The sequence below is a fragment of the Myotis nattereri genome (assembly GCF_964212035.1).
Source record: "Myotis nattereri genome assembly, chromosome: 3".
NCBI classification, from domain to species: Eukaryota; Metazoa; Chordata; class Mammalia; order Chiroptera; family Vespertilionidae; genus Myotis; species Myotis nattereri.
The window spans coordinates 70,612,790-70,637,582 of NC_138077.1; the positions used below are offsets into that span (position 1 = coordinate 70,612,790).

At 35.5% G+C, this 24,793-nt stretch overlaps 1 protein-coding gene across 1 annotated transcript in view; it reads left to right on the forward strand.

Annotated features, from left to right (window-relative positions):
- The window catches only part of CIP2A (cellular inhibitor of PP2A), a gene marked incomplete at its 5' end in the record, with an annotated part of 46,190 nt that overhangs the window by 8,393 nt on the left and 13,004 nt on the right, over window positions 1–24,793 (forward strand). Inside the window, 12 exons of the mRNA XM_081088083.1 lie at window positions 440–536; window positions 1,362–1,484; window positions 1,638–1,783; window positions 4,677–4,752; window positions 12,669–12,887; window positions 13,936–14,095; window positions 16,106–16,247; window positions 17,323–17,422; window positions 18,958–19,076; window positions 22,224–22,419; window positions 22,891–22,965; window positions 23,060–23,170. Coding sequence (XP_080944209.1) covers window positions 440–536; window positions 1,362–1,484; window positions 1,638–1,783; window positions 4,677–4,752; window positions 12,669–12,887; window positions 13,936–14,095; window positions 16,106–16,247; window positions 17,323–17,422; window positions 18,958–19,076; window positions 22,224–22,419; window positions 22,891–22,965; window positions 23,060–23,170 — 1,564 coding nt within the window. The remainder of the gene's footprint in view (window positions 1–439; window positions 537–1,361; window positions 1,485–1,637; window positions 1,784–4,676; window positions 4,753–12,668; window positions 12,888–13,935; window positions 14,096–16,105; window positions 16,248–17,322; window positions 17,423–18,957; window positions 19,077–22,223; window positions 22,420–22,890; window positions 22,966–23,059; window positions 23,171–24,793) is intronic.

Below are 24,793 nucleotides of genomic sequence, written 5' to 3' on the forward strand. Positions count from 1 at the left end.
ATGGTCACTCTGACAATTGTTTTTATATTTCTTTTTTTTATTGTTGTTACTGTTGTTGTTGACTTCCTCCCACCCACCCAACCTTTCCCGCCTTCCCACTGAGATTCCGAACTCTGTTCCATGCTTCCATGTCTCTGGATCCACTCCATTCATCAGTTTATTTTGTTAATGAGATTCCACATATGAGTGAGATCATGTGATACTTGTCTTTCTCTGACTGACTTATTTCACTTTGCATGTTTTCATATTTCTATGCTGCAATTGAATAGGATAGTTTCGTTTCAAAACATGAAATAAGTGGGCAATACTATTCAAAGCTTGATGGTCTTCACATGTTCAGATTTTTCTTTTTGCATACGAAGAGGAATTTATATGTATAAATTTTGAATAATTTAAAATGAATTTAATAATTTTATTTTTTATTTTTCTTAAATAACAGTCAGTCTTCTGAAGATGAGTTAACAATGCCTTGTTTGGGATTATTGGCAAATCTTTGTCGGCACAATCTTTCTGTTCAAACACACATAAAGACTTTGGTAAGAATTTTATAAGATGTTTCTTTCTTGTTTTGTGGTTGGTTCTATGTTTCAAGAAAATTTCATTCATTTTCTCTTGTCCAGCTGATCCATCAGAGTTAATGAAGAATCAAATTGACATATAAATAATTTGAATTATTCCAGCTTTTATATGTGTTGCATTTAAGATATTAAGGGTTAATACAAGTGTTGAATACTAAAAGATTTCCTTCTGGTAGTATTGTTTGTTATATTGACTAACACAAGAAAAGCTAAATTATTTTGGCTGATAGAAGGAAGGCACATCATGAGCAATCCCTTTTACCCCAGTCTTTTTATTTCCACAAAATCAGTGTCAATTCCACCAGAAGATTAATCAGTAAATGCTTCGAATCAACTACCACTACTTGCGATAAGTGAAGGCACACTAATGCATTTAACTGACCCACCATTAGAAATGTATTAAATCTAGGAAGTTTATTGATTCTTTAAGGTGCTTTGTGAACAGTTTCCCTGCTGTGCAATCTATTACCTGTTTAGTTTGAAATTAAATAATATCTCATTTTTTCATGTGTTGGATTATTCTGACCTGATCTTATTTTGAGGTGGGGTTATTAAACTTTTACTCTTAATCCCATATCTAAACAGTGCTCTTCACCAAGATTGTGCCTATTGATACTACTGTACACAATATATAAAATATCCTCTCCTTGAAATGATCTCTTAAGTTGATAAGGATGTTCAATAATAAAAGTTTACCTACCTTGTGGAAGATAAACTTTTTGAACTCAAATATAAAACATAATTTTTATTCTAATTTAATTTTTAAATTTTTTTCTTCCTCAGAATAATGTGAAATCTTTTTATCGAACTCTTATAAGCTTCTTGGCCCATAGTAGTTTAACTGTAGTTGTGTTTGCACTTTCAATATTATCCAGTTTGACATTAAACGAAGAGGTTGGGGAAAAGGTAAATATGATTTCTTATTATTATTTTTTAAATAATTATGAAGTTTTATTCTCTGATACTTTAAAAATCATTGAGCCTCTTTATTAAGTTTTAGGATGATTTCAGCTTAACTTTTCTTTTTTTATAATATGCTTTCCCTAATTTGTTTTTAAGTTGTTCCATGCTCGAAACATTCATCAGACTTTTCAACTAATATTTAATATTCTCATTAATGGTGATGGCACACTAACCAGAAAGTATTCAGTTGACCTACTGATGGATCTCCTTAAGAATCCTAAAATTGCTGATTATCTTACCAGGTATGGCTCTCTGACAAATTTTAAGACTTAAAAAAAAACAGTAAAAAAAATACCAAAACTGCCTTTTTAGATTTGGTAAACTTGAATTCTACTGATTCACAATAAACTAAATAAGGATATTTTGATGTTCTTTATTCCCATTCTTTTTGCTTTCCTGACCTGAAATGTAAAAGTATAACAGGGCGTGTGTGTGTTTCAGTCTTTGCTTTAGATGAATAAAGTTGTATTAGACTCCAAAATGTACACACTATGACTAATCTGTTTCAAAACCAGTTTTAAATCTTAAACATGATGATTTTTTTAAATACTTTTTTTATTATATTCTTTCAGTATGTCTTTTTGTGTTGTTTTTTTTTTTTAAGTAAAAATGGATGTTTCCTTCAGTGGGTGCCTCTAGTGTGTTATAAGGTAAAAATGAGAACACATGTTTATATGTCTATTCTATTTCAATGGCATTTCGTGTGATTATTTATGTTTTGAGTTTGATTAGTAACTGTTTTCCAGAGAGCTCACAGTTTTTGTATCTTGAGTTAAATTTTCCTAGTGTGATCCTAAGTTAGAACATTGTTGAAATTGTTTCAAAAAGTTAAATTAATGAACTATTCAGAAACAAGAAAATGTTTATTGAACTTTACTATGGTCAAGCACGGGGTAGGAGAAGCAGGGATATGAAGACATAGTTCTTAAACCTTAAGGAATATAGAATCTAGAAGTTAAAAAAGAACAAAAGCTAAGCACTAGGGCAAGGTTGACCACTACTCATATGGTTAATGATACTTTGTAATACCAAACAGCATTCACATTGGCATTTTATGTTTTCTTCTCTTAAGCATCAGTAGATAAGAAAACTGTCTTCCAGAGTGCCCTTCCTTTATCTGCCTTCTCTTATCTGTTCTAAGAATCTTCCCAATATATTCTCATGTAATACCCATTCTGACCACTAAATGGTGCTTATTTAACAGCTTTGGAGTAAGCAGAAAAATTATTTTGAGTATACCTCTCTCGGACAGAAAGACAATCTGATTTAACATTACTAAGTGGTTGCTTAATCACTTCTGGATATCTCTCAGTTGCATTATCTATTTTCTTTTCTGTCTAACCTAGAACCCTAGAGTCCCCTCTGGAAAGAAAATTATATTGACCCTATGTATTTGCTGTACCATTTAACAAAATATCCCTGTTTCAAAGTCTAACTTAATTCCTAGATTCCTGATCGAAGCCTGAGAAAAATCATACCGTATAAATTTTTATGCAGCATGCTTATGATCTCGAACTTTATCCAGTTAACACCTCTTACATTTATTCCCAGTCAGCTTTCTTTCATATTTTCTACAGTAGCTCCTTTAAATATTTACTACTATATAATTGCAGTTACCTCAAATATGTTATGGGCAAAGTTACCCGTGTTTATTCCAATTCTTACTGAGTGTCCTGTTTTGTTCATAAACATATCCTATTATTCTGTGCATTAAGTCTTATTCTGTCCTATCTTCAGTTTCTCCTATCTCTCTAGTCACTCGTGCCTACCATTCAGTTGACTTCCTTGATTTATTCATATGCCCAACTTTCATCTTTTTCTTCAGCCATATGTTCCTTTAATATCTGTGATCTGCCATTGTATTCAGGTGAATATTCAAATTCTCAGTATAGCCCTCCAAAATGTGGTGACTGGCAATCTATCAGCCGTATTTCTTCACATTTTCTTTCGTATGTACTTTTGTATAATTACTTCAGACAATAAATAGAACCACCAACTTGTTAGATACGCCGTTTCATGTATCCATGTACCATTTCCTCTGGAGTGTTTCATCTGGATGGCTGAAATACTCCTTCCACTGTATATGTCTGATGCCTTTTTAAAAAAAATATATTTTATTGATCTTTTACAGAGAGGAAGGGAGAGGGATAGAGTTAGAAACATCAACGAGAGAGAAACATCCATCAGCTGCCTCCTGCACAACCACTACTGGGGATGTGCCCACAACCAAGGTACATGCCCTTGACTGGGATCGAACCTGGGACCCTTCAGTCCGCAAGCCAATGCTCTATTCTCTGAGCCAAACCGGTCAGGGCGCCTTTTTGTTCTTTAAGACTCAAGTCCGCAAAGCTTCACCTGATCGGGGCTGTTTCTACTAAATCTGGGTTTGATATCCATCCTATTTCATAGCATTTTATACATTTTCATTATAGCATATTTTACATTCCATTATATTATTTTGTCTTTTTGCCTTCATCCTTAGACTGTGAGTTCTCTGACAGGGCACTCTTCTCCCAAATCTAGGATGTACCACTCACATAGAACGTAATGTGAATGGTACCACTAGTGCCTCTTAGAGTTAACACAGGGTCCTGTTCCTTAACATAGGGTCCTGCTGCTGTATCTGCAGAGCCTAATTTAATGTCTGGAAATTGTAGATGCTTTATAAATAAGTACCTGTCTAATTTATTAGTATATTAGTGTTCCTTGAATTTTACAATCTTAAAAAAAAAGCTATGGAGATACAGAAAGTTTCAGTGATTAATTTATTACCATGTCATTTTTTTTCATTTTATAAATGATAGCCAATTTATGTATATCATAGTGGTAGAATGTATTTTAAGTTTTGAGTAAAAATTTTGTAAAGACTTTTACATTAGAAGCCAAAATAAATACATGAAAGAAAAGACAATTACATTTTATACTTGTGTTGTGCATAAATTATTTTTGATGTATCAGTTTTATAATCTTATTGGATATATTTTTTTAAATTTTGTATTAGTTTCAGGTGTGCAGCATAGTGGTTAGACAACAATATACAGAGTGTTTCCCCCTGATATTTCCAGTACCCACCTAGCATCCTACATAGTTATTACAATGTTATTCATTTAATGTATATTTTTATTTTAAACCTAGGTATGAGCACTTTTCTTCATGTCTTAATCAAGTATTAGGTCTTCTTAATGGAAAGGATCCTGATTCTTCTTCAAAGGTAGGTAAAAACATGACTCTTTGTTTTAAACTTTTAAAAAACTATAATATGAGGAAAAATCTAAGTGCGCAGGTCTCTCAACTTTTACAAACTAAACATAGACATATAATCAGTATATAGATCAGGAAACACAACATTACCAATACTCTAGAACCCTCCTAGAATCTTTATACACTGGCATATGTGTCCCTTTGGAAAACTGTTTCATGGTGCCTACTGAGCATATGTATACCATATGACATAACAATTCCACTCCTAGCTACATAGGCAAGAGAGACATATCCAAAATACATACAGAAAATGTTAAACAAATAGAAAATGAAATATTTAAATAATACCACTTACTAATTTTTTTAAAATGTCAACTGCTTAGGGGATAAGGCCAACAAAACATTACAAAACCTCTACTCTGAAATTATGAAACATTGAGAGAAATAAAAGACTTAAATGACTATGTTCATACCAAGTTCATATAGATAGTAAGAGTTTACAATGTTAGGTTATTCGAAATTATAGCAGGTTTTACAGTGTTTATTGTTGTTGTTGTTTTTATTGATTTCAAAGAGGAAGGGAGAGGGAGAGAGAGATAGAAACATCAATGATGAGAATTTTTGATTGGCTGCTTCCTACATGCCCCACACTGGGGACCAAGCTACTGCAACCCATTTGGAATCAAACCATGACCTTCTGGTTCATAGGTTGACACTCAACCACTGAGCCAAGCCGGTCAGGCTATTTTTGTATTTTTCTCATTTTGGGTGTGTGGAAATTGGGAAGCAGATTATAAAATTTGTATGGTTATGCAAAGGTCCAAAAATAACTGCGGCTATCCTGAAAAAAAAAAAAATGAACCAAGTTGGAGGGCTTATACTACTACCAGATATAAGATTTAATATGAAGCTGCAGTAATTAAAACAGTGAAGTATTGTTATAAGTATAGTTAGCTGGCCCAGTGGAATAGAGCACAGTCCAAAACCAAACCCCTAGTTTATGGATCTTATTGATAACAGTGCAGTATTAAAAGTATGGTCATTTCAATAAATGCCACTGGGTCGATTGAACATTCCATATGGGAAAAAACTGAATTTTGACCACTGCCTCACACCAAATGAGAAAATCAGTTCCAGAAAAATTGTAGATCCAAATGTGCTAGGTAAAACAGTGAACTATGATCTTTCAAAAGAAACACCTAGCAGAATATTTTTACAGCCTTGGAATAGGTGAAGATTTTCTTAGACAAGAAACAAAAACACCAGTTATACAGGAAAAAAGTTGATAAGTAGGATTGCATTAAAATTAAGAGTTTTTGTTCATGAAGAGTCCACCAATAAGAGTGAAAAGACAATTCACAGTGTGGGAAAAGTTCTTTATCATACATATATTTAAAAAAGGACTCTTATCTAAAATATATTATTTAAAAGCTTATACATATATGTCAGAAAAAATATGATCTCCAATAGCAACCTAAAAAAAAAAACTTGAATTGGTCAATAAATATGAAACAGTTATTCAACTTTATTAATATTAAGGGAATGCAAATTTAAATGGCAATGTGATACCACTGCATATCCACCAGATGATTAAATTTAAAAATAGTGATAAGATCAAGCATAAATGAGAATGTAAAAAATTCCTAAGTGTCCCAGTATGCATGGGCTCAAAATTGGTACAACTGCTTATGAAAATTAGTATTTACAGTCAAACCTCTGTTGTGGAACAAAACTTTGGTTCTCAACTCCACAACCCTTTCATACTGATACTGTACTAACATTGGACACATGCATATATCAGGACCCAACCATTTAACACTTAAGTATTTACCCCAAAGAATTGAAAACATGTTCACCACAAGATATATACAGAATATAGCAGTACTGCTCATAATAGCGAAGAATTAGAAACAATTCAAATACCATTAACAGTAGAATGGGCAAATAAACTGTAGTATATACACACTGGAATACAGTCAAGCACTGTTTAACAATGGGGATACATTCTGAGAAATGAATCTTTTGTCTGAACATCATAAATGTACTTATATAAACTTAGGTGGTATAGCTTACTATACACCTAGGCCAGTGGTTGGCAAACTGCAACTCTTGAGCCACATGCGGCTCTTTGGCCCCTTGAGTGTGGCTCTTCCACAAAATACCATGTGCGGGCGCACACGTACAATGCGATTGAACCTTCATGGCCCATGTGCAGAGGTCGGTATTTTGTGAAAGAGCCACACTCAAGGGACCAAAGAGCCACATATGGCTGGCGAGCCGCAGTTGGCTGACCACTGACCTAGGCTATAAGGCAGGGGTCCTCAAACTTTTTAAACAGGGGGCCAGTTCACTGTCCCTCAGACCGTTGGAGGGCTGGACTATAGTTTAAAAAAAAACTATGAACAAATTCCTATGCACACTGCACATATCTTATTTTGAAGTAAAAAAACAAAAGGGGAACAAATACAATATTTGTATTTGCATGTGGCCTGCGGGCCGTAGTTTGAGGACCCCTGCTATAAGGTATAGCCTATTGCTCTTAGGCTACAAATTTGTACAGCATGTTACTGCACTGAATACTGTAGGCAGTTGTAACACAACGGTATTTATGCAGCTAAACAGAAAAGGTACACTAAAAATACAGTATAAAAGATTAAAAAAGTACTTGCTCTGGGTGAGTGATTTGAGTGGTGAGTGTGAAGGCCTAGGACTTTACTGTACCCTGCTGTAGACTTTCTAAACACTGCATGCCTACAGTAAATTGATAAAACGAGATTAAATCAAGCACAAGAGACGATGCAATCAAGAGATACTATAAACACAAGAACTTAGAAGGTGCTACTGGTGTAACAGCATACTGTTTTACAGCAAACTTTTTTTTATAAGTAGAAAGTACATTCTAAAACAGGGGTCCTCAAACTACGGCCCGCAGGCCACATGCAAATACAAATATTGTATTTGTTCCCCTTTTGTTTTTTTATTTCAAAATAAGATATGTGCAGTGTGCATAGGAATTTGTTCATAGTTTTTTTTTTAAACTATAGTCCGGCCCTCCAACAGTCTGAGGGACAGTGAACTGGCCCCCTGTTTAAAAAGTTTGAGGGCCCCTGTTCTAAAATAATGATTAAAAAGAATAGTATAGCCCTAGCTGGTTTGGCTCATTGGATAGAGCATTGGCCCTCGTATTGAAGGGTCTTAGGTTCAAATTCAGTCAAGGGCAAATACCTCAGTTGCAGACTCCATCCCCAGCTCTAGTCAGTGTATGTGAGGGAGGCAACCAATTGGTGTATCTCTCTCACATTGGTGTTTAGCTCTCTCTGACTCTCCCCCTCCCTTCCACTCTCTCTAAAAATCAATGGGAAAATATCCTCAGGTGAGGATTAACAACAACAAAAAAGTATAGTATACTAAATATATAAAGCCATAACATAGTCACTTATTATCATTATCAAGTATTATGCACTGAAAATAATTACGTGGCTATACTTTTATACAACTAGCAGCACAGTAAGTTTGTTTACACCAGCCTTACAAACACTTGAGTAGTTGTGCTCTGACATTAAGATGACACTAAGCAATAGGAATTTTTCAGCTCCATTACACCCTTACAGGACCACCATTGTATATGTGGTCTGTCATTGACTGAAGTGTCATGATATGGAGCATGACTGTATTATACAGCAGTGAACATGTGTGAAATGCAGCTGCATGCAATAATATGGATGAATCTCACTGATCCAATGCTAAGCTAAGGAAGCCAGACAGAACATACGTACTGTAAGATTCTGCTTATATATAGGGTGGGGCAAAAGTAGATTTACAGTTGTGAGTATGCTAAGCAGAGTTTATTCTTGTATTATTATTGTATTATTTTCCATATGAACAACTGTAAACCTACTTTTGCCCAACCCTGTATAACGTTCCATATGATTGTTTAATATAAACTGGTAGGTTGATAAAAAAATTTACATAGAAATACAAAAATCCAGGAATAGCTAAGATAAAATAATCTATATATCAGAAATCTGTTGTGGAGAAGTGGTTCTACATGGCCTTAGGAGGGGACACAAGTGGGTTCTGGAGTTCTGATAGAATTTTCTTTCTTGATCAGATGGCTAGTTACACAGGTGTGTTCACTTTGGGAAAACCATCTAGCTGTGCACACGTGATTGATTTATTTACTTCTCTGTATGTTATTCTTACAGAGTACTTGTACTTGAGAAAGTATTTTCTTGTAAGATAAACAAGAAACTGGTAACATGGCTTGCCCCTAGGGAATGTAGTTACAAGTCAGGCAGGTATGTGCTTTTGATTTTGGAATCAAGAAAATGTACCTTTTCGAAAACAAGTACTACAATTTATATTTAAAAGAGAATAAATCAGATTTATTTGTTTCATAGTAAATGCTATTGGACTGAATTATGTTAAAATTTAGATACTATCAAGTTAATTAAAACACAAATCCCAATTATATGTCAAGAAATAGACAAAGGTAGGAAGTAAGTGACAGGCAAAGAGACACAAAAAATTTTTTTAAAGCTAGGTTGGTGGTATATGAAATGTAGAATTTAACTTAACAGCTAATAAACAAGTTGATGTGGATGTTATGTAATAGGAAAAGGCTCAATTAGCAAAGAAATGCAGAATTTGGGGACCTAAGGGACATAATGCTGACATTATGCAAATATAGTATAGAAATAGCCATTCTTAATGTTTTAAGGCTTTTTGGAACACCACTTTTAAATATCGTAAAGTATGCTTTATGCCAATTCTTGAATCTTAGTATGATAGCAAATGTTAATTATTTTATTTTTAATTTTTTTTTCATTTTAAAAACAAAACTTAAAAAACTTAAGTACTTAGAAGGAATATAAACATTAGTTGAAGTTGCCCTTCCTTCTTTGGCCCTCATAGTCCTGTTAATCATAAGTAAAGTAACCACTACTAATTACTTTGTAATCATGTGGAGACTTTTAACTCATTTTGAAAAATAATACTGAAATGAAAATTGGAAGCTACTCCTAATATTTGTTGTAAAGTATTGCCGGGGATCTTTCCCTGCATCTAGAAAGGGTCAGGAATCTGGAGAAGGGTTGCGAATAAATTAATAAAGAGAATAGACATGAAATATAAATTTGGAAGGCATTTTGGGGGAGCCAGGAAAGCTTAGCTTTAGTAATTAAGTTCTCCGAATCTCCGCAACCAGGGCTTTTTATTTCCACACTAGAGGCCTGGCGCGTGAAATACATGCATGGGTACAGTCCCTAGGCCTGGCGTGATACCAAAGCCATCTTCCCTGGCTGCCGGCAGTCGGCCCCGCCCACCACTGCCACCCACCCCCGGTTCCCCATTCGCCATCAGGCAATCAGAGCCTGCAGGCTGTGGGGAAGGGACCGAGAGGTTGGCTGGCAGGCCCTGATCAGGCAATCGGGGCATGTGGGCTGGGGGCAGCTCCTACATTGTGCATCTGCTCCCTGGTGGTCAGTGCACATGATAATGACCAGTCATTCTGCCGTTCGGTCCATTTGCATATTACCCTTTCATTATATAGGATTTTGCCCTATAGCAAAACAGATACCCATTAAAATACCAACGACATACTTCACAGACCTAGAACGAACTCTCCAAAAATTCATCTGGAATAAAAAAAGACCCCGAATAGCTGCAGCGATCCTGAGAAAGAACAAAGTAGATGGGATCTCAATAACAAATATCAAGCTGTATTACAAAGCCACTATTCTCAAAACTGCCTGGTACTGGCACAAGAACAGACATATAGATCAATGGAATAGACTAGAGAACCCAGAAGTCGACCCGAACCAATATGCTCAATTAATATTTGACAAAGGAGGCAAGAACGTACAATGGAGTCAAGACAGTCTCTTCAATAAATGGTGCTAGGAAAATTGGACAGATACATGCAAAAAAATGAAACTAGACCACCAACTTACACCATACACAAAAATAAACTCAAAATGGATAAAGGACTTAAATGTAAGACGGGAAACCATAAAAATATTGGAGGAATCCAAAGGCAACAAAATCTCAGACATATGCCGAAGCAATATCTTCACTGATACATCTCCTAGGGCATTGGAAACTAAAGAGAAAATAAACAAGTGGGACTACATCAAAATAAAAAGCTTCTGCACAGCAAAAGAAACCATCAACAAAACAATAAGAAAGCCCACTGCATGGGAGAACATATTTGCCAATGATATCACTAATAAGGGTTTAATCTCCAACATTTATAGGGAACTCATACAACTTAACAAAAGGAATATAAACAATCCAATCAAAAAATGGGCAAAGGACCTAAATAGACCCTTCTCAAAAGAGGACATTCAGAAAGCCAAGAGACACATGAAAACATGCTACAAGTCACTAATCATCCGAGAGATGCAAATCAAAACAACAATGAGGTACCATCTCACACCAGTCAGAATGGCTATCATCAACAAATCAAAAAACGACAAGTGCTGGAGAGGATGCGGAGAAAAAGGAACACTCATGCACTGCTGGTGGGAATGCAGACTGGTGCAGCCACTATGGAAGAAGAATGGAGTTCCCTCAAAAAGTTAAAAATGGAACTCTCATTTGACCCATTGATCCCACTGCTAGGAATACATCCCAAGAAACCAGAAACACCAATCAGAAAGGATATATACATCCCTATGTTCATAGCAGCACAATTTACCATAGCTAAGATTTGGAAACAACCTAAGTGCCCATCAACGGATGAATGGATTAGGAAACTGGTACATATACACAATGGAATACTATGCTGCTGTAAAAAAGAAGGAACTCTTGCCTTTTGCAACAGCATGGATGGAACTGGAGAGCATTATGCTAAGTGAAATAAGCCAGTCTGTGAAAGAAAAATACCACATGATCTCATTTATGGATAATAAAGACCATTATAAACTGATGAACAAAAATAGATACAGAGGCAGAGCAGCATTAAACAGATTGTCAAACTTCAGCAGGAAGGCTGGGGAGAGTATGTGTGTGTGGGGGGGGGAGGGCGGGGGGGGGGCGGTAAGAGATCAACCAAAGGACTTGTATGCATGCAAATAAGCATAACCAATGGACATAAGACACTGGGGGGTAGGGGAGGCTGGGGGAAGGTCTAGGAGGGAAAAAGGGGAGACAAATGTACTACTCTTTGTAATATTTTAAGTAATAAAAAAAAGTTAAAATAATAAAGCATATATACAATTTTGACTGCAAAAAAACACACAATAGATACACATATCAAAGGTAAGGTTTGATCAAGTTGGGGGAACTGCCTTCTGCTGTTCAGCTGTTTGGCCAGCAGCAGGTAATAACATGTAGATTTTCAGATTTGGGGAAATGCCCTCAGCTGTCTGACAGCAGGCAATAATATGTATCTTCAGCCCTGCTGAAGCCTCAAGGTTCATCAACATTTTGATGAACTTCTTGCATTTATGACCTGCTGGAATTAGCTCCCAGCAAAGTATTTTCTTTAAAAATGTATGTATAAGCCAGTCAGAGAAAGATAAATACCACATGATCTCACTCATTTGTGGATTATAGAGAACAACATAGACTGATGAAAAAGGACAGACCCAAAGACTGAGAAACAGCGATCAGGCTATCAATCCCTAGAAGGAAAGTAGGGGAGGGCGGGGGTAAGGGGAAGAGATCAACAGAAGGACTTGTATACATGTATATAAGCCAAACCAATGGACATGGACAACGGGGGGATGGGAGCACGAGTTTGTGTGTGGGGGGAGGTTGGGGGTTAAAGGGGGGGATGAGGACACATTTGTAATTCCCTAACTAATAATAAAAAAAAAAAAAGAAAAAAAAAAAATGTATGTCAGGTTCAGTTTTTATGATTGGATTGCTTTGTGCACTAAAGTTTAAGGAATTGACATTTAATGAAGACTTTATATTGCACAGGTTTTAGAATTACTTCTTGCCTTCTGTTCAGTGACTCAGCTGCGCCATGTGCTCACTCAGATGATATTTGAACAATCTCCATCTGGCAACACTGTTCTGGGAAGTCGTTCTAAATGTGCAGAACCTACTGTAGCTCTACTTCGTTGGTCAAGCCAACCCTTGGATGGATCAGAAAACTGTTCTATTTTAGCATTGGAGCTTTTTAAGGAAATATTTGAGGTAATATTTGACAATTTGACTTCCATTTTTATGATTCTCAGTGAACAGTTGTTTTAAAAAATGTTCATAATAAACTTAAGGTTGTTCATATATTTTAGGAAAACTTTTCCATTGCTAGGCTCCCTAACATTCAGCTACTGAATTTCTTTTCTCTGGCAAAATCACAAATATTAGTGTTTTCTCTTTTATATATATACTGAATAGCTTATATATACTCCTTTCAGTGTAATAAGTAAAGGTTTATGGTTTGTATGTTTGACTATTTTTTGAAATAATCACATTCTGTCTGTCTCAGTAGATACTGTCTGCTCTCTTCATTAGCCTTTTGAGTTGATTAACAGAGGAACATTGGATTGAGTCAGTGAAGTAGCGTGGAGCACGCCAGGCATGTCTAGACACTTAGGATACAGACAAAATTCCTTCTGTAGAGTCCATTATATTCTAGCAGATTCTACTACCAGGGTTATTTTGTATTCTCCCCTATTCTCCCTGTTTGTACCCATTCTGCCTACCCTCATTCTCTTCCTAGAATGTTTCCCCTTCCCTTACTAGATCCTATGCACAAACAAATACGTATGAATGATTAAATATATTTGTTAGAAATTATGCACAAGTTGTTTTTTCTGTTTTATATTGGTCTTGCCTGTTTATCAGTTTTAGTATTTAAAGAGCCCTTTGAGATTCTTGATGGGAATTATTTGTGGTTGTAAAGCATTAAAACTAGTGTCTACTTAATTATTGTAATTACATTTAGAAGTTCAGGATATTTGTTTTTAGTACACTTTATAATAATTTTAAATCACAAGTATAATCTATTTAGAAATTGTTTACAGTTGATTAACCCAAAACCTTTTTGTTCCATTTGAAGAAAAGATCATCATAGTCTCGATACTGGATAAAGGGTAGATTTTAAATAGACACAGGTCAATGAACTATTAAGTAACAAATTTAGAGAGAATATTGTAGCTCTGTGATGACTGTTTCTGCATTCTGTATTCCATCTTTTGTTTTGTTTTGTTTTTAATCGGTGGTGGTGGTTATATTCCAGGATGTCATAGATAGTGCTAACAGTTCCTTAGCTGACCGTTTTGTGACCCTTCTGCTGCCTACAGTCCTTGATCAGCTTCAGTTCACAGATCAAAATCTAGATGAGGCCTTAATAAGAAAAAAATGTGAAAGGATGACCAAAGCCACTGAAGTTTTATTAAATATCCTTTACTATTATAAATATGGAAACTAAATAACCACTCACTTTTTTCCCCAGCATTGTATTTACTGCATTTTTGTCTTTGGTTATAATTTTGTGACTTCTCATGCTTGTATCTATTCACAATTATTGAACTGAAGTTTAAATATAGAACTAATTCTCAATGAATAATTTCTATAAAAGTTATTCAGACATTTTTTTCCTTATTTTTGTGCAAAACTTTTAATCTAAAGAACATTTTCAAAAATGATATTTTTATCATAATTTTAGATTAGGATTTATATTCTAAAATAACTGCCCTTTCACTTCTGATGCTAATAGTTGCCTCTGGATGATTTGTGGTGCCATCTTTGGTGGAATGTATCAGAATAAATAAATGGTGATAAAGGTGTCATTGTTTTAGCTCAGTAAATTTTAGCTGTGTTTTAAAAATTAAAGCATAAATGTTTTTAATAAAGGTGACATCACACTTGGTTATAAAAAGACAAATGTTATCAAGACAAATTAATTCATTAAAAAAAAAAAGACCTTGAGTAAAACTAGTATCACTGCTTAACTTCTATATACTGGTTTTCTTAGGTCTTTCTTTGTTAGCTTTTGTTTTTTTTAGATCAGCTGATTCTAACCCTCCAAAAAAGTCCAAATCTCAATTTTTAAAAAATTTAATAATGCTTTTAAAAATATTATCAGCGAGAAACCCCTATATTTGAGCCAAATCTCTTGCATTTGCCTAGTTAGGTTTTTTTTGTATCTCAAAGCAAGAAGACTTTGCTCAACTTTGTCGTGCCCTAGAACCAACACCACATCTCTTTCCACTCCTCTCTGAGCTGCTGCTGCTTAATTCCCTTCTTCCTTTATAGCAACGTCTCTCAATGTGGGCTATTTATTAGAATCAGTAGGAGGACATTTTAAAAATACTGACACCGGAATCTTATTTTCAGAGATTCTAATTTAACGAGTGATGTGAAACCCTAGTGGGGAGGAGTGTTTATGATTATTTGTTTAAACTACTTAGGTGATTCTGACATACAGCCAGAATTGAAAACCATTGCTATAGAGATAAATGATTACTTTGCTTGACCTTACAGATATCCATAATATATTCAGTACTTCTCTTATTGATTGGTACCTATTTATTTATTTGTTTGTTTATTTATGAGAGAGAGAGAAACATCAATTTGTTGTTCCACTTATTTATGCATTCATTGGTTGATTCTTGTATGTGCCCTGACCAGGGATCAAACCCACAACCTTCGCATATCAGGACAGTGCTCTAACCCACTGAGCTACCAGGTCAGAGGAAAACTTGACTCTTTTCAATGATAAATCCTATATAATAGAAGCCTAATATGCTAAGTGTCCAACCGTTTGTTCGACCAGTTGCTCTGATGTGCACTGACCACCAGGGTGCAGACGCTCCGACCGGTAGGTAAGCTTGCTGCTGGGGTCCAGCCAATCGGGCGTGGGCAAGACAGGCCAGACATGCCCTGGAGCCCTCCTGCAGTCCCCCCCCCCCCCCCCCCCCCCCGGCCCTGATCGTGCACTGGTGGAGTCCCTCAGGCTTACCTCTGCCCTCTTGCAATTCGGGACCCCTCTGGTACGTTGGAGAGCCAGTTTTGGCCCAATCCCCTCAGGCCAGGCCGAGGGGCCCCATGCACCGGGCCTCTAGTATTCAAAATAACTTAAAATATAAGAGTATGAGAAAATAACTTCCTTTAGTTCAGTAAGTGTTTATTGAACCATTGTGATGCCTGCTGGCAAAAGACTCCCATCTAGTAGAGGAACATTCTTTTGGTTTCACCTTTGAGTCTGAAACTTTTGGTGTCAGTCTCATCACTTACCTGTCACTTAAATGCTCTGAGCTCTAGTTTTCTCATCTGTCATTGAGCTAATGTAACAATACACCAGATTTCGGTGAGATAATTTGCATGAAATCATCCTCAGTGCTGTAAAGTGCTATACAAATATAAGGCTTTTTGAGAAATTTTTTGTGTGCCTTAACAAAACTTACCTCTGTGTGGAGACGACACTCTAAAAGTGAATGTTGCAAAAATTCTAACTACTGTCAAATGTACCACTCTGATAGAACAACAGTTTACATATGGCAAGATTGATCTGGGGTTTGGAACAAAGGTCGCTGATTCTGAATTGGGGTAAGTATATGAAATTCAAATTGTGAAATGGTACAGCCATACTTAATAAAAATAAAAAGATGTAGTGATTCTCATCCCTTTTGGAAGCATATCGTTGGGGTATGTTCTATTTACTAAAGGTGTAGTGGAGAATTAAAAATTTTCATAATGATTTTTTAGAAAATCTATTTAATCCATAGATTACATGCTTCTGAAGAAGGATATTAACATTTGGTTTATTTCTCATTATTATATTTGTTTCGTCATGCTTTAATTTATTGTGATTATCTAAGGGTTTTTTATACTGCTGAACATTTCTGGAGGTCTTTTTGACATTGCCTCAATAACTGTTTTTATGTCCATTTAGTTCTATATGTTTAAATGCAAAAGCATGACAAAACAGGTGTAGTTTTTATCATGAGCAAATTAGTCACTGCTGTAAGTTTTCTAATAACAAAGACAACTTCTACCTTAGCATGTTAAGATTTCTGGTTAAAAGTGGCATAGTAATGGGATTACTTTATCCCCCTCCTCCCACATGAATTAAGCCCATCTGACAAGTATTGATTGAAGACCAGCTAAGTGTTAGACACTATGATTTGTTCCAATTTTCATAAATATAATTGTCAGAATTGCATTCTTCAATAACAAGGATTATCTTTTTACTTTTTTGTATTCCCGTTTGGACACAGTTTAGTATAATTCATTCAATAAATTTAGGTATTAGACCGTTACCCTCTATTGTTGACATTCCAGTGGCAAAGCTAAGAATTAAATGCGTCATGTTATCAATGCTGCTAGTAATTTGAAGCAGAAAGTTGAGGCATGGTGGTATTTGAGAATAGAAAAATAAATTCCGTCAGGACTATTAATGCTGATTTATTCTCTTTGGGTCTTGAGTTTAAAGGATGTTGGTCTCTATGATATTTTTACTTTTCAGTAATATTTTACTTCTCAAAAGAAACAATACTGTATCTTTTGAGATTTAAAAACAATGGTGTTGGTTTTCATTTTCTTTAAAATTATGTACAGAAATAAACTCTAAGGAAATTTTTAGTTAACTAATTTAAATATGACTTTTTTTTTTTTTTTTAAGCAAACTTGCTGCTGATGTAATTTTGAAAACTCTTGATTTAATGAACAGACTTAAACATTTAGTTCCTGGTATGGAAGTAAGCTTCTACAAAATCCTTCAGGTGAGTTTATATTCTTCAAATAATTGTAGTTATTCATATGTAAATGCTTCCTAATATATGTTTTTGTTTTAAAATTCTTAATTTTTAGATTATTTTCTTAGAATTGACATCAGAATAAAGCTTAAAGTTGTTAATTGTTTTAAGTAGCTATAATATTCTTACTACACAGTTATGTTACATTTTTGCAGAAACTGAATGTAAGTGCTCCTGGTTCTAATGTACAGAATATTCATGATAGCGACAGTTCTTAAGCCTTTTTCTTTTTTGTGTCCTACTTCAGTTTTCTTCATTTATTTTTGTTGACGTTATGGTGATGAGGGGAGTGGTATTTGTTTGAGGGTTTATTTTTACTTTGAGTTGATGAGGTAGGATATTAAGGAGGTAGGGAGACATTTGGAAGAAAAGGACTTGATTATGAATGATAAGATTAGAGAGGCTGTGCAGAAAATAGCTAACTCACAAATGTAAATGATAGTAGCTGAATAAGAGCTCTAGATGTTTACCTTGGTATCCACAAAACCTGCTTTGTAATAGATATTTAACAACAATGTGAGCATTAAGTTACTATAATAAGTTAACAAAGATGGTTCTCATGTCTCTATAGACAGGGTAGAAGCCAAAACTGAAACCTTAGGCAGGGGCCACTTGTACACTGTAAGAGCATAATGCTTAAGAGACAGGGTACTTGTACACTTTAAGAGCATAATGCCTAAGAGACAGGGTTTAGTTATTGACTCCACTACTTATTAGTCACTGCAGACTTGAGCCAGTTATTTTGCCTCTCTGAGCTCCAGGTTCCTGACTACAAAATGCAAATAATGATCCCCCTCCATGAGAGCAATTATGGTAGGTTACCATGGGGATTACAAAGATAAAGTCCAGCTCTTATCCATGGTTCTGTGGCATTAGATTATATTTGAATACCTATAAGACACTCAACATTGTACTAGTAAAATGTTGATCGTTATAAAGGATTTATGTCTAATGTTTTTCTCAAACTGATTTTATGTCAGTTCTTAGGAGATTTTTTTCATATTAGATGATTTGGGGCTTATAGTATTAATATAAAATATTTACTGACATGAAGGACTTATACTTTGACTATAATTGTTTTAGTTACTAAATTAAAAAATTGTATTGAGTTCATTTGAATTTTACTTTAACTTTTAAATTTAATTTGCAAATGATTAGCCAGTTTTTCTTTTAAATGGTAGCTAGAAAAAGAAAATAATTTAAAATATTAATCAGTTGTAGTCAGATGTTAAATTCCTCAAAATACTTAAGACATGATTTTCATAGGCACAGTCAAAAACACTCAAAATCTTTGCCAGATTTTTAAAGCTAATGTTAGTATTGATTGCTAAAACAATTATAACAAGGTAAAAACTAATAAATACATTCAAACATTAGATAGAAACACTTTAGACTTCGCCTAATACTATTTTATGATTTACTCTGTTTATTCACCTTACTCTAAAAGACCTGACATTATTTATTCTTTCTGCCTCTTGTTTTCTGGTTTCTGATTTGCTTAGGATCCACGCCTGATAACTCCCTTGGCTTTTGCTTTAACATCAGATAATAGAGAACAAGTCCAGTCTGGATTGGGAATATTATTGGAAGCTGCTCCACTGCCAGATTTTCCTGCTTTAGTGTGAGTTGTCATCATTTGCAGTATATCTCTTATAGTGCTGGAATATCCTGCTGTTTCCTTAATAGGCCTCAATACAGCCAGGTTAGAAAATTAGTGAACTGAAGACTTCATTGTAACAGTAATTTTTCAAGTAATTAAAATTTGATTCCAACTGAAAAGACCAGGTATATGTATACTCAGGGAAAAGCTAGATCCAGATGGTTAAATATGTTATGCAGCTCCTGTCTCTCACCACTTCTTTTTAATGTAGTAGACTCGGACTAAGCTTACATCCTACCAGTTTAGTTCCTCCCTTCAAAAAGCTTTTCCTTCTCAACTGTTTAAGTAAGTCTAAGCATCACTGTCATTGACCAAATCCGGGTCATTTGCCAAGGAGGGCACCTTGGCAAATGCCAAGGATTTAGATATGAGAACTACATGAACTGGAGGTTGGGAGTTAGGGAATGTGGAAGGTTGGAGGTAGGGGGTGAGAGGATTCCCAAAGAAAAGTTCTGTGCTTTTATCAGAAAGTGGAATCGATAATGGCCAGGCAGAATTATCCACTATACTCATTAATTTCAAACATTAAGAGAATATTTGCAATTAGGTTTGAAAAACAAACAAAATGTCTAGTAGGGTTATACTTTAAAAAGTTGAAGTGCTTTGTATAAATGTATTTGCAAAAGAAGTTTGAATAAACTGAAGCAGTGGTAAGTAGGTTAGATATTTATGCATGCGAGATGTCAGCAAACTAACCAGCAGACAGGAGCCTGTTTTTGTAAATAAAGTGTTACTGGAATAGGGCCATATCCACTCATTTTCATACTGTCTGTATTGTCTGTCTATATTCATGATATGACATCAGGGTTATGAAATTCTAACAAAGACTATATAGACCAGGAGTGAGGAACCTTTTTTCTCCCAAGGGCCATTTGATTTTTATAACATCATTCGAGGGACATACAAAATTATCAACATAAAATTAGCCTGCTACACTTAATTAGCTCACCCCTAATGCCTTTGGGGACCTTATATGGCCTGTAGGCCAGATGTTTCCCACTGCTGGATAGACCCTCAAGCCTGAAATACACTGCCTTGTCCTTTAAGAAAAAGTTTGCTAACCTCTGCTATTTCTAGTAACTGACTTAGCAAACTCAGTTTTCAGAAGTAATTTAAATAGTCATATATTCAGAGATGAAGAGCTATGGAAAACAAGACCTAGAGATTACTTACTCAAAATTCCCTTATTTTTTTTAATCCTCACCCAAGGAATGAAGATATTTTTTCCATTGATTTTTAGAAAGAGTGGAAGGGATGGGGAAGGAGGAGGAGGAGGAGGAGGAGGAGGAGGAGGAGAAGGAGGAGAAGGAGGAGAGAGAGAGAGAGAGAGAGAGAGAGAGAGAGAGAGAGAGAGAGAAATATTGATGTATTAGAGATACATCTATTGGTTACTTTCCGCTCTTGCCCTGACCAGGGCCAGGTATTGAACCTGCAATCCTTCAGTCCATGAGCCAACACTCTAACCATTCAGCAACTGGCCATGGCAGAAGTCCCTTAACTTTAAAAAATATATGTGTGTGTGTGTGTGTGTGTATATATATATATATATATATATATATATATATATATACACACATATATATATAATTTTTTTTTTTATTTCAGGGAGAGGGAGAGAGAGATACATCAGTGATGAGAGAGTTATCAATCTTCCTCCTGCATGCCCCCTAGTGGGAATAGAGTTCGCAACTCGGGCTTCTGACCTGACCTCTCAACCTTTAAACTACACTGGCCAGGCTCCCTTCATTTTATAATAAATATTTTTTAAGAAACAAATGGACAAATAGGGAGCTTCTCAAGTCACAAGATAGAAATGGTGGTAGCCTGCTTACTTCAGCTGTGGTAATCTGATATGAAGCAAAACCCCCACACTTCAGAATGGAAAGTTTCAGCATCACTGCAAATGGGAGTTCATCTTCTGTATCTGTATATCTCGCCTTCCCACCATTTCACTGTCTTGGCTGTCCTTGTCTTACTTGTGTTGTATAATTTTCTCTTTGGAAACTTTCAGGTGTCAATTTATATTTATTTATACCTTTGTTTACATTGCCTTAGACCAGTGATGGCGAACCTTTTGAGCTCGGCGTGTCAGCATTTTGAAAAACCCTAACTTAACTCTGGTGCCGTGTCACATATAGAAATTTTTTTATATTTGCAACCATAGTAAAACAAAGATTTATATTTTTGATATTTATTTTATATATTTAAATGCCATTTAACAAAGAAAAATCAACCAAAAAAATGAGTTCACGTGTCACCTCTGACATGCGTGTCTTAGGTTCGCCATCACTGCCTTAGACAGTTTAATAAGGTGAAATTATATGATAGATGGATGGGTGGGTGGGTGTGTAGGTAGGTCTTTTTGGTGTGTGTTAATTTTATTTAAATATTTAACAGACATCCAGTAAGGGCCAGCTATGTGGCAGGTTCTCTCCTAGGCATTTTGGACATTGCGGTGAATTAGACAGGGGGCCTTCTGTCATGATGTTTACATTCTAGTTGGGAGACAAGAAAGTTTTATAATGTGCAGATCATTATGAGTAGAGGGACCTCTATGAGGAAGAGAATTTAAAATGAGACCTGATGATAAGGAGGAACCAACACTATGCAGATCTGGTGGGACAAGTGTTCTACATAAAGCAGCAGCTTATAAAGGCTCTGAGACAGGAATAAGACAGGATAAATAGAAGGGGTGGAATGTAAGTCAAGTTTGTGAGAACATATACTAAGGGAGAAAGGGAAAGGATGAAGACCATAGGTAAAGGCCAGGTGATGTTACCATACCAATGGTAATGATGTTCTCACCACTATCAATAATGTTGTACTTAATTTTTACAAATAAATTCACACTCACCAACTAGTTCTATTGCCTCCAAACCAGACGTAGAGTAGTTTTATGAAGGGTTGTAAGTAGGAAAGAGTTTCCTCTAGCAAATTTAGATATTTACCAAAATCCCACTTCATCATAGATTCCAAGATTATTTCAAAAATATTTGAAGACATATTCCCAAAAAGACCTATTCTAAAAGATTCCCCAATTCTGTACTAACTCTGTCTTTTGCTCTATTTTTATGTAATTATTTCTTACTCTTTTTGGTTCTCATTCAGACTTGGAGAAAGTATAGCAGCAAACAATGCCTATAGACAACAGGAAACGGAACATATGCCCAGAAGAATGCCTTTGCAATCATTAAATCACAGTTTTCCAACATCAGTAAAATGTTCAACTCCTCCAGTTTTGAAAGATAAAATTCCTGGATTGAACATTGAGGACTTAATAGAGAAACTTCAGTCTGGAGTGGTGGTGAGTGATGAACAGCATTATAAATGGGATTCTGCTTGCTACATATCAATGAATAGCAGCCCCCATTATAACAACTTTAGATGCAGATTTGATTGATGAAACTGTTTAATATAAAAAGTACCAATATTCTGGAAATTTGGGAAATAAGAAAAAATCAGCCATAAGAATCCTATATTTTAACACAGCTGTCATATATCCCTACTGTTTCCCAGCCAGCCCACCCTTCCCACATCCTCAGATTAAGAAATATGTTTTAAATTCCCACAAGCATTCTAAATTTTACCCAGATATTCTTAGACAATAGCCAGGTTAGTGAAATGTTTTGTGAATTGCCTGATATAACATTCTTTTTTTTTCTTTTTACTTGTTACTTATGAAGTTTTAATGATTCCGTTTTTTAGTAGGCATTTTTTTTTATTTTGTCAGATGTTAAAATTTTCTGATTTTTGATTCAATTGTATTAAAATTTAGGTAAAGGATCAGATTAATGATGTGAGACTATCTGACATAATAGATGTATATGAGATGAAACTGTCTACATTAGCTGTGAGTACAATCTTATTTTAACTACGTGTAACAATTAAGCTTTAATGGATGTATTCCAGTAAATGATGAAGATGAATGCCATTTTTTTTTATAGTCCAAAGACAGCAGGCTACAAGATCTCTTGGAAGCAAAAGCCCTAGCCCTTGCACAGGCTGATAGACTGATTGCTCAATATCGCTGTCAAAGAACTCAAGCTGAGACAGAGGTGTGTATAATATAAAGACTCATCAGATGAGTAGAAAAGTAAATGAAATAAAACATGTACAAAATATTAGTTATATCTTTGTTGTTCTGAATGAAATAAATTGTCCTTAGCATTTCACATAACTATTCCGTCTTGAAACCCTTTTACCTTTAATTTTGATTACACCAGTATCTTCTGATTTTCTTTCTAATTAATGGATGTACTTTTAAAAAATCTTCACCCAAGGTTATTTTGCCATTGCTCTTTAGAGAGAATGGGAGAGAGGGACAGGGAGAGAGAGAGGAAATGAAAGAGAGAGAGAAAGAAAACATCAATGTGTGAGAGACATCTTGATTGGTTGCCTCCTGCACATGTGGCCAACCGGGGGCCAGGATCAAACCTGCAACTCAGGTACATACCCTCAACTGGGAATAGAACCTGCAACCCTTCAGTGTGAGGACCAACACTCTAACCACTGAGCCATATAGGCCTAGGCTGGATATTTCTTTTTTTATTATTACTTTTTAATTACAGTTGACATACAATATTATATTAGTTTCAAACGTACAACATAGTAATTAGACATTTATATACCCTACAAGATGGGTAACCTGATGAGTCTAGTACCTATCTAATACCATACGTAGTTATGATATTATTAACTACTAGAGGCCCGGTGCATGAAATTTGTGAACTCGGTGGTCCCTCAGCCCAACCTGCACCCTCTCGCAGTTCAGGAGCCCTCAGGGGATGTCTGACTGTCATGGAGGTGGGAGAGGCTCCTGCCACCACCGCTCCGCTCACCAGCCATGAGCCCAGCTTCTGAAACACTGACTGACCACCAGGGGGCAGCTCCTGCACTGAACATCTGCCCCCTGGTGGTCAGTGTGCATTATAGTGACCCATCATTTTGTATATTAGCCTTTTATTATATAGGATATTACCTATTCTGTACTTTATACACCTGTGACTATTTTTATAGCCGCCAATTTCTAATTAATTCCTTCAACTCCCCTCCCATATGGCAACCATCAGTTCTCTGTATTTTTGAATTTGCTTCTGTTTTGTTTATTTTGTTTTTTCTATATCCTTTGTGAGACCCTAAATGTTGAGTTTTCTAAGCCCTTTGCCCTCCTTTTTTAATTTAGGTATAGTTGGCATACAATGTTATTTTAGTTTCAGGTACACAATACAGTGATTCAATATTTATAAACCTTATGATGTGATCACTACACTAAGTCTAGTAACCATCTGTCACCATGCAAAGTAACACAAATCAAAACCAGAATGAGATACATCAAAAAGTCAACAAATGACAAGTGTTATCAAGAACGTGGAAGAAAGGGAGCACTCATGTACTGTTGGCGGAAGTGTAAATTGGTGCAGCCATTATTCAAAAACAGTTTGGAGCTCTGGCCGGTGTGGCTCATTTGGTTAGAGTATCATCCATACTCCTAAAGGTTTTGGGTTTGATTGCCAGTCAGGGCACATACCTACGTTGCGGGTTCAATCCCCGATTGGGACACTGAATCAATGTCTCTCTCTCTTCTTTTCTCTCTCTCTAAAATCACTAAAAAACATATCTTTGGGCGAGGATAAACAAACATACAATATGGAAATTCTTCAAAAACTTGAAAATAGAAC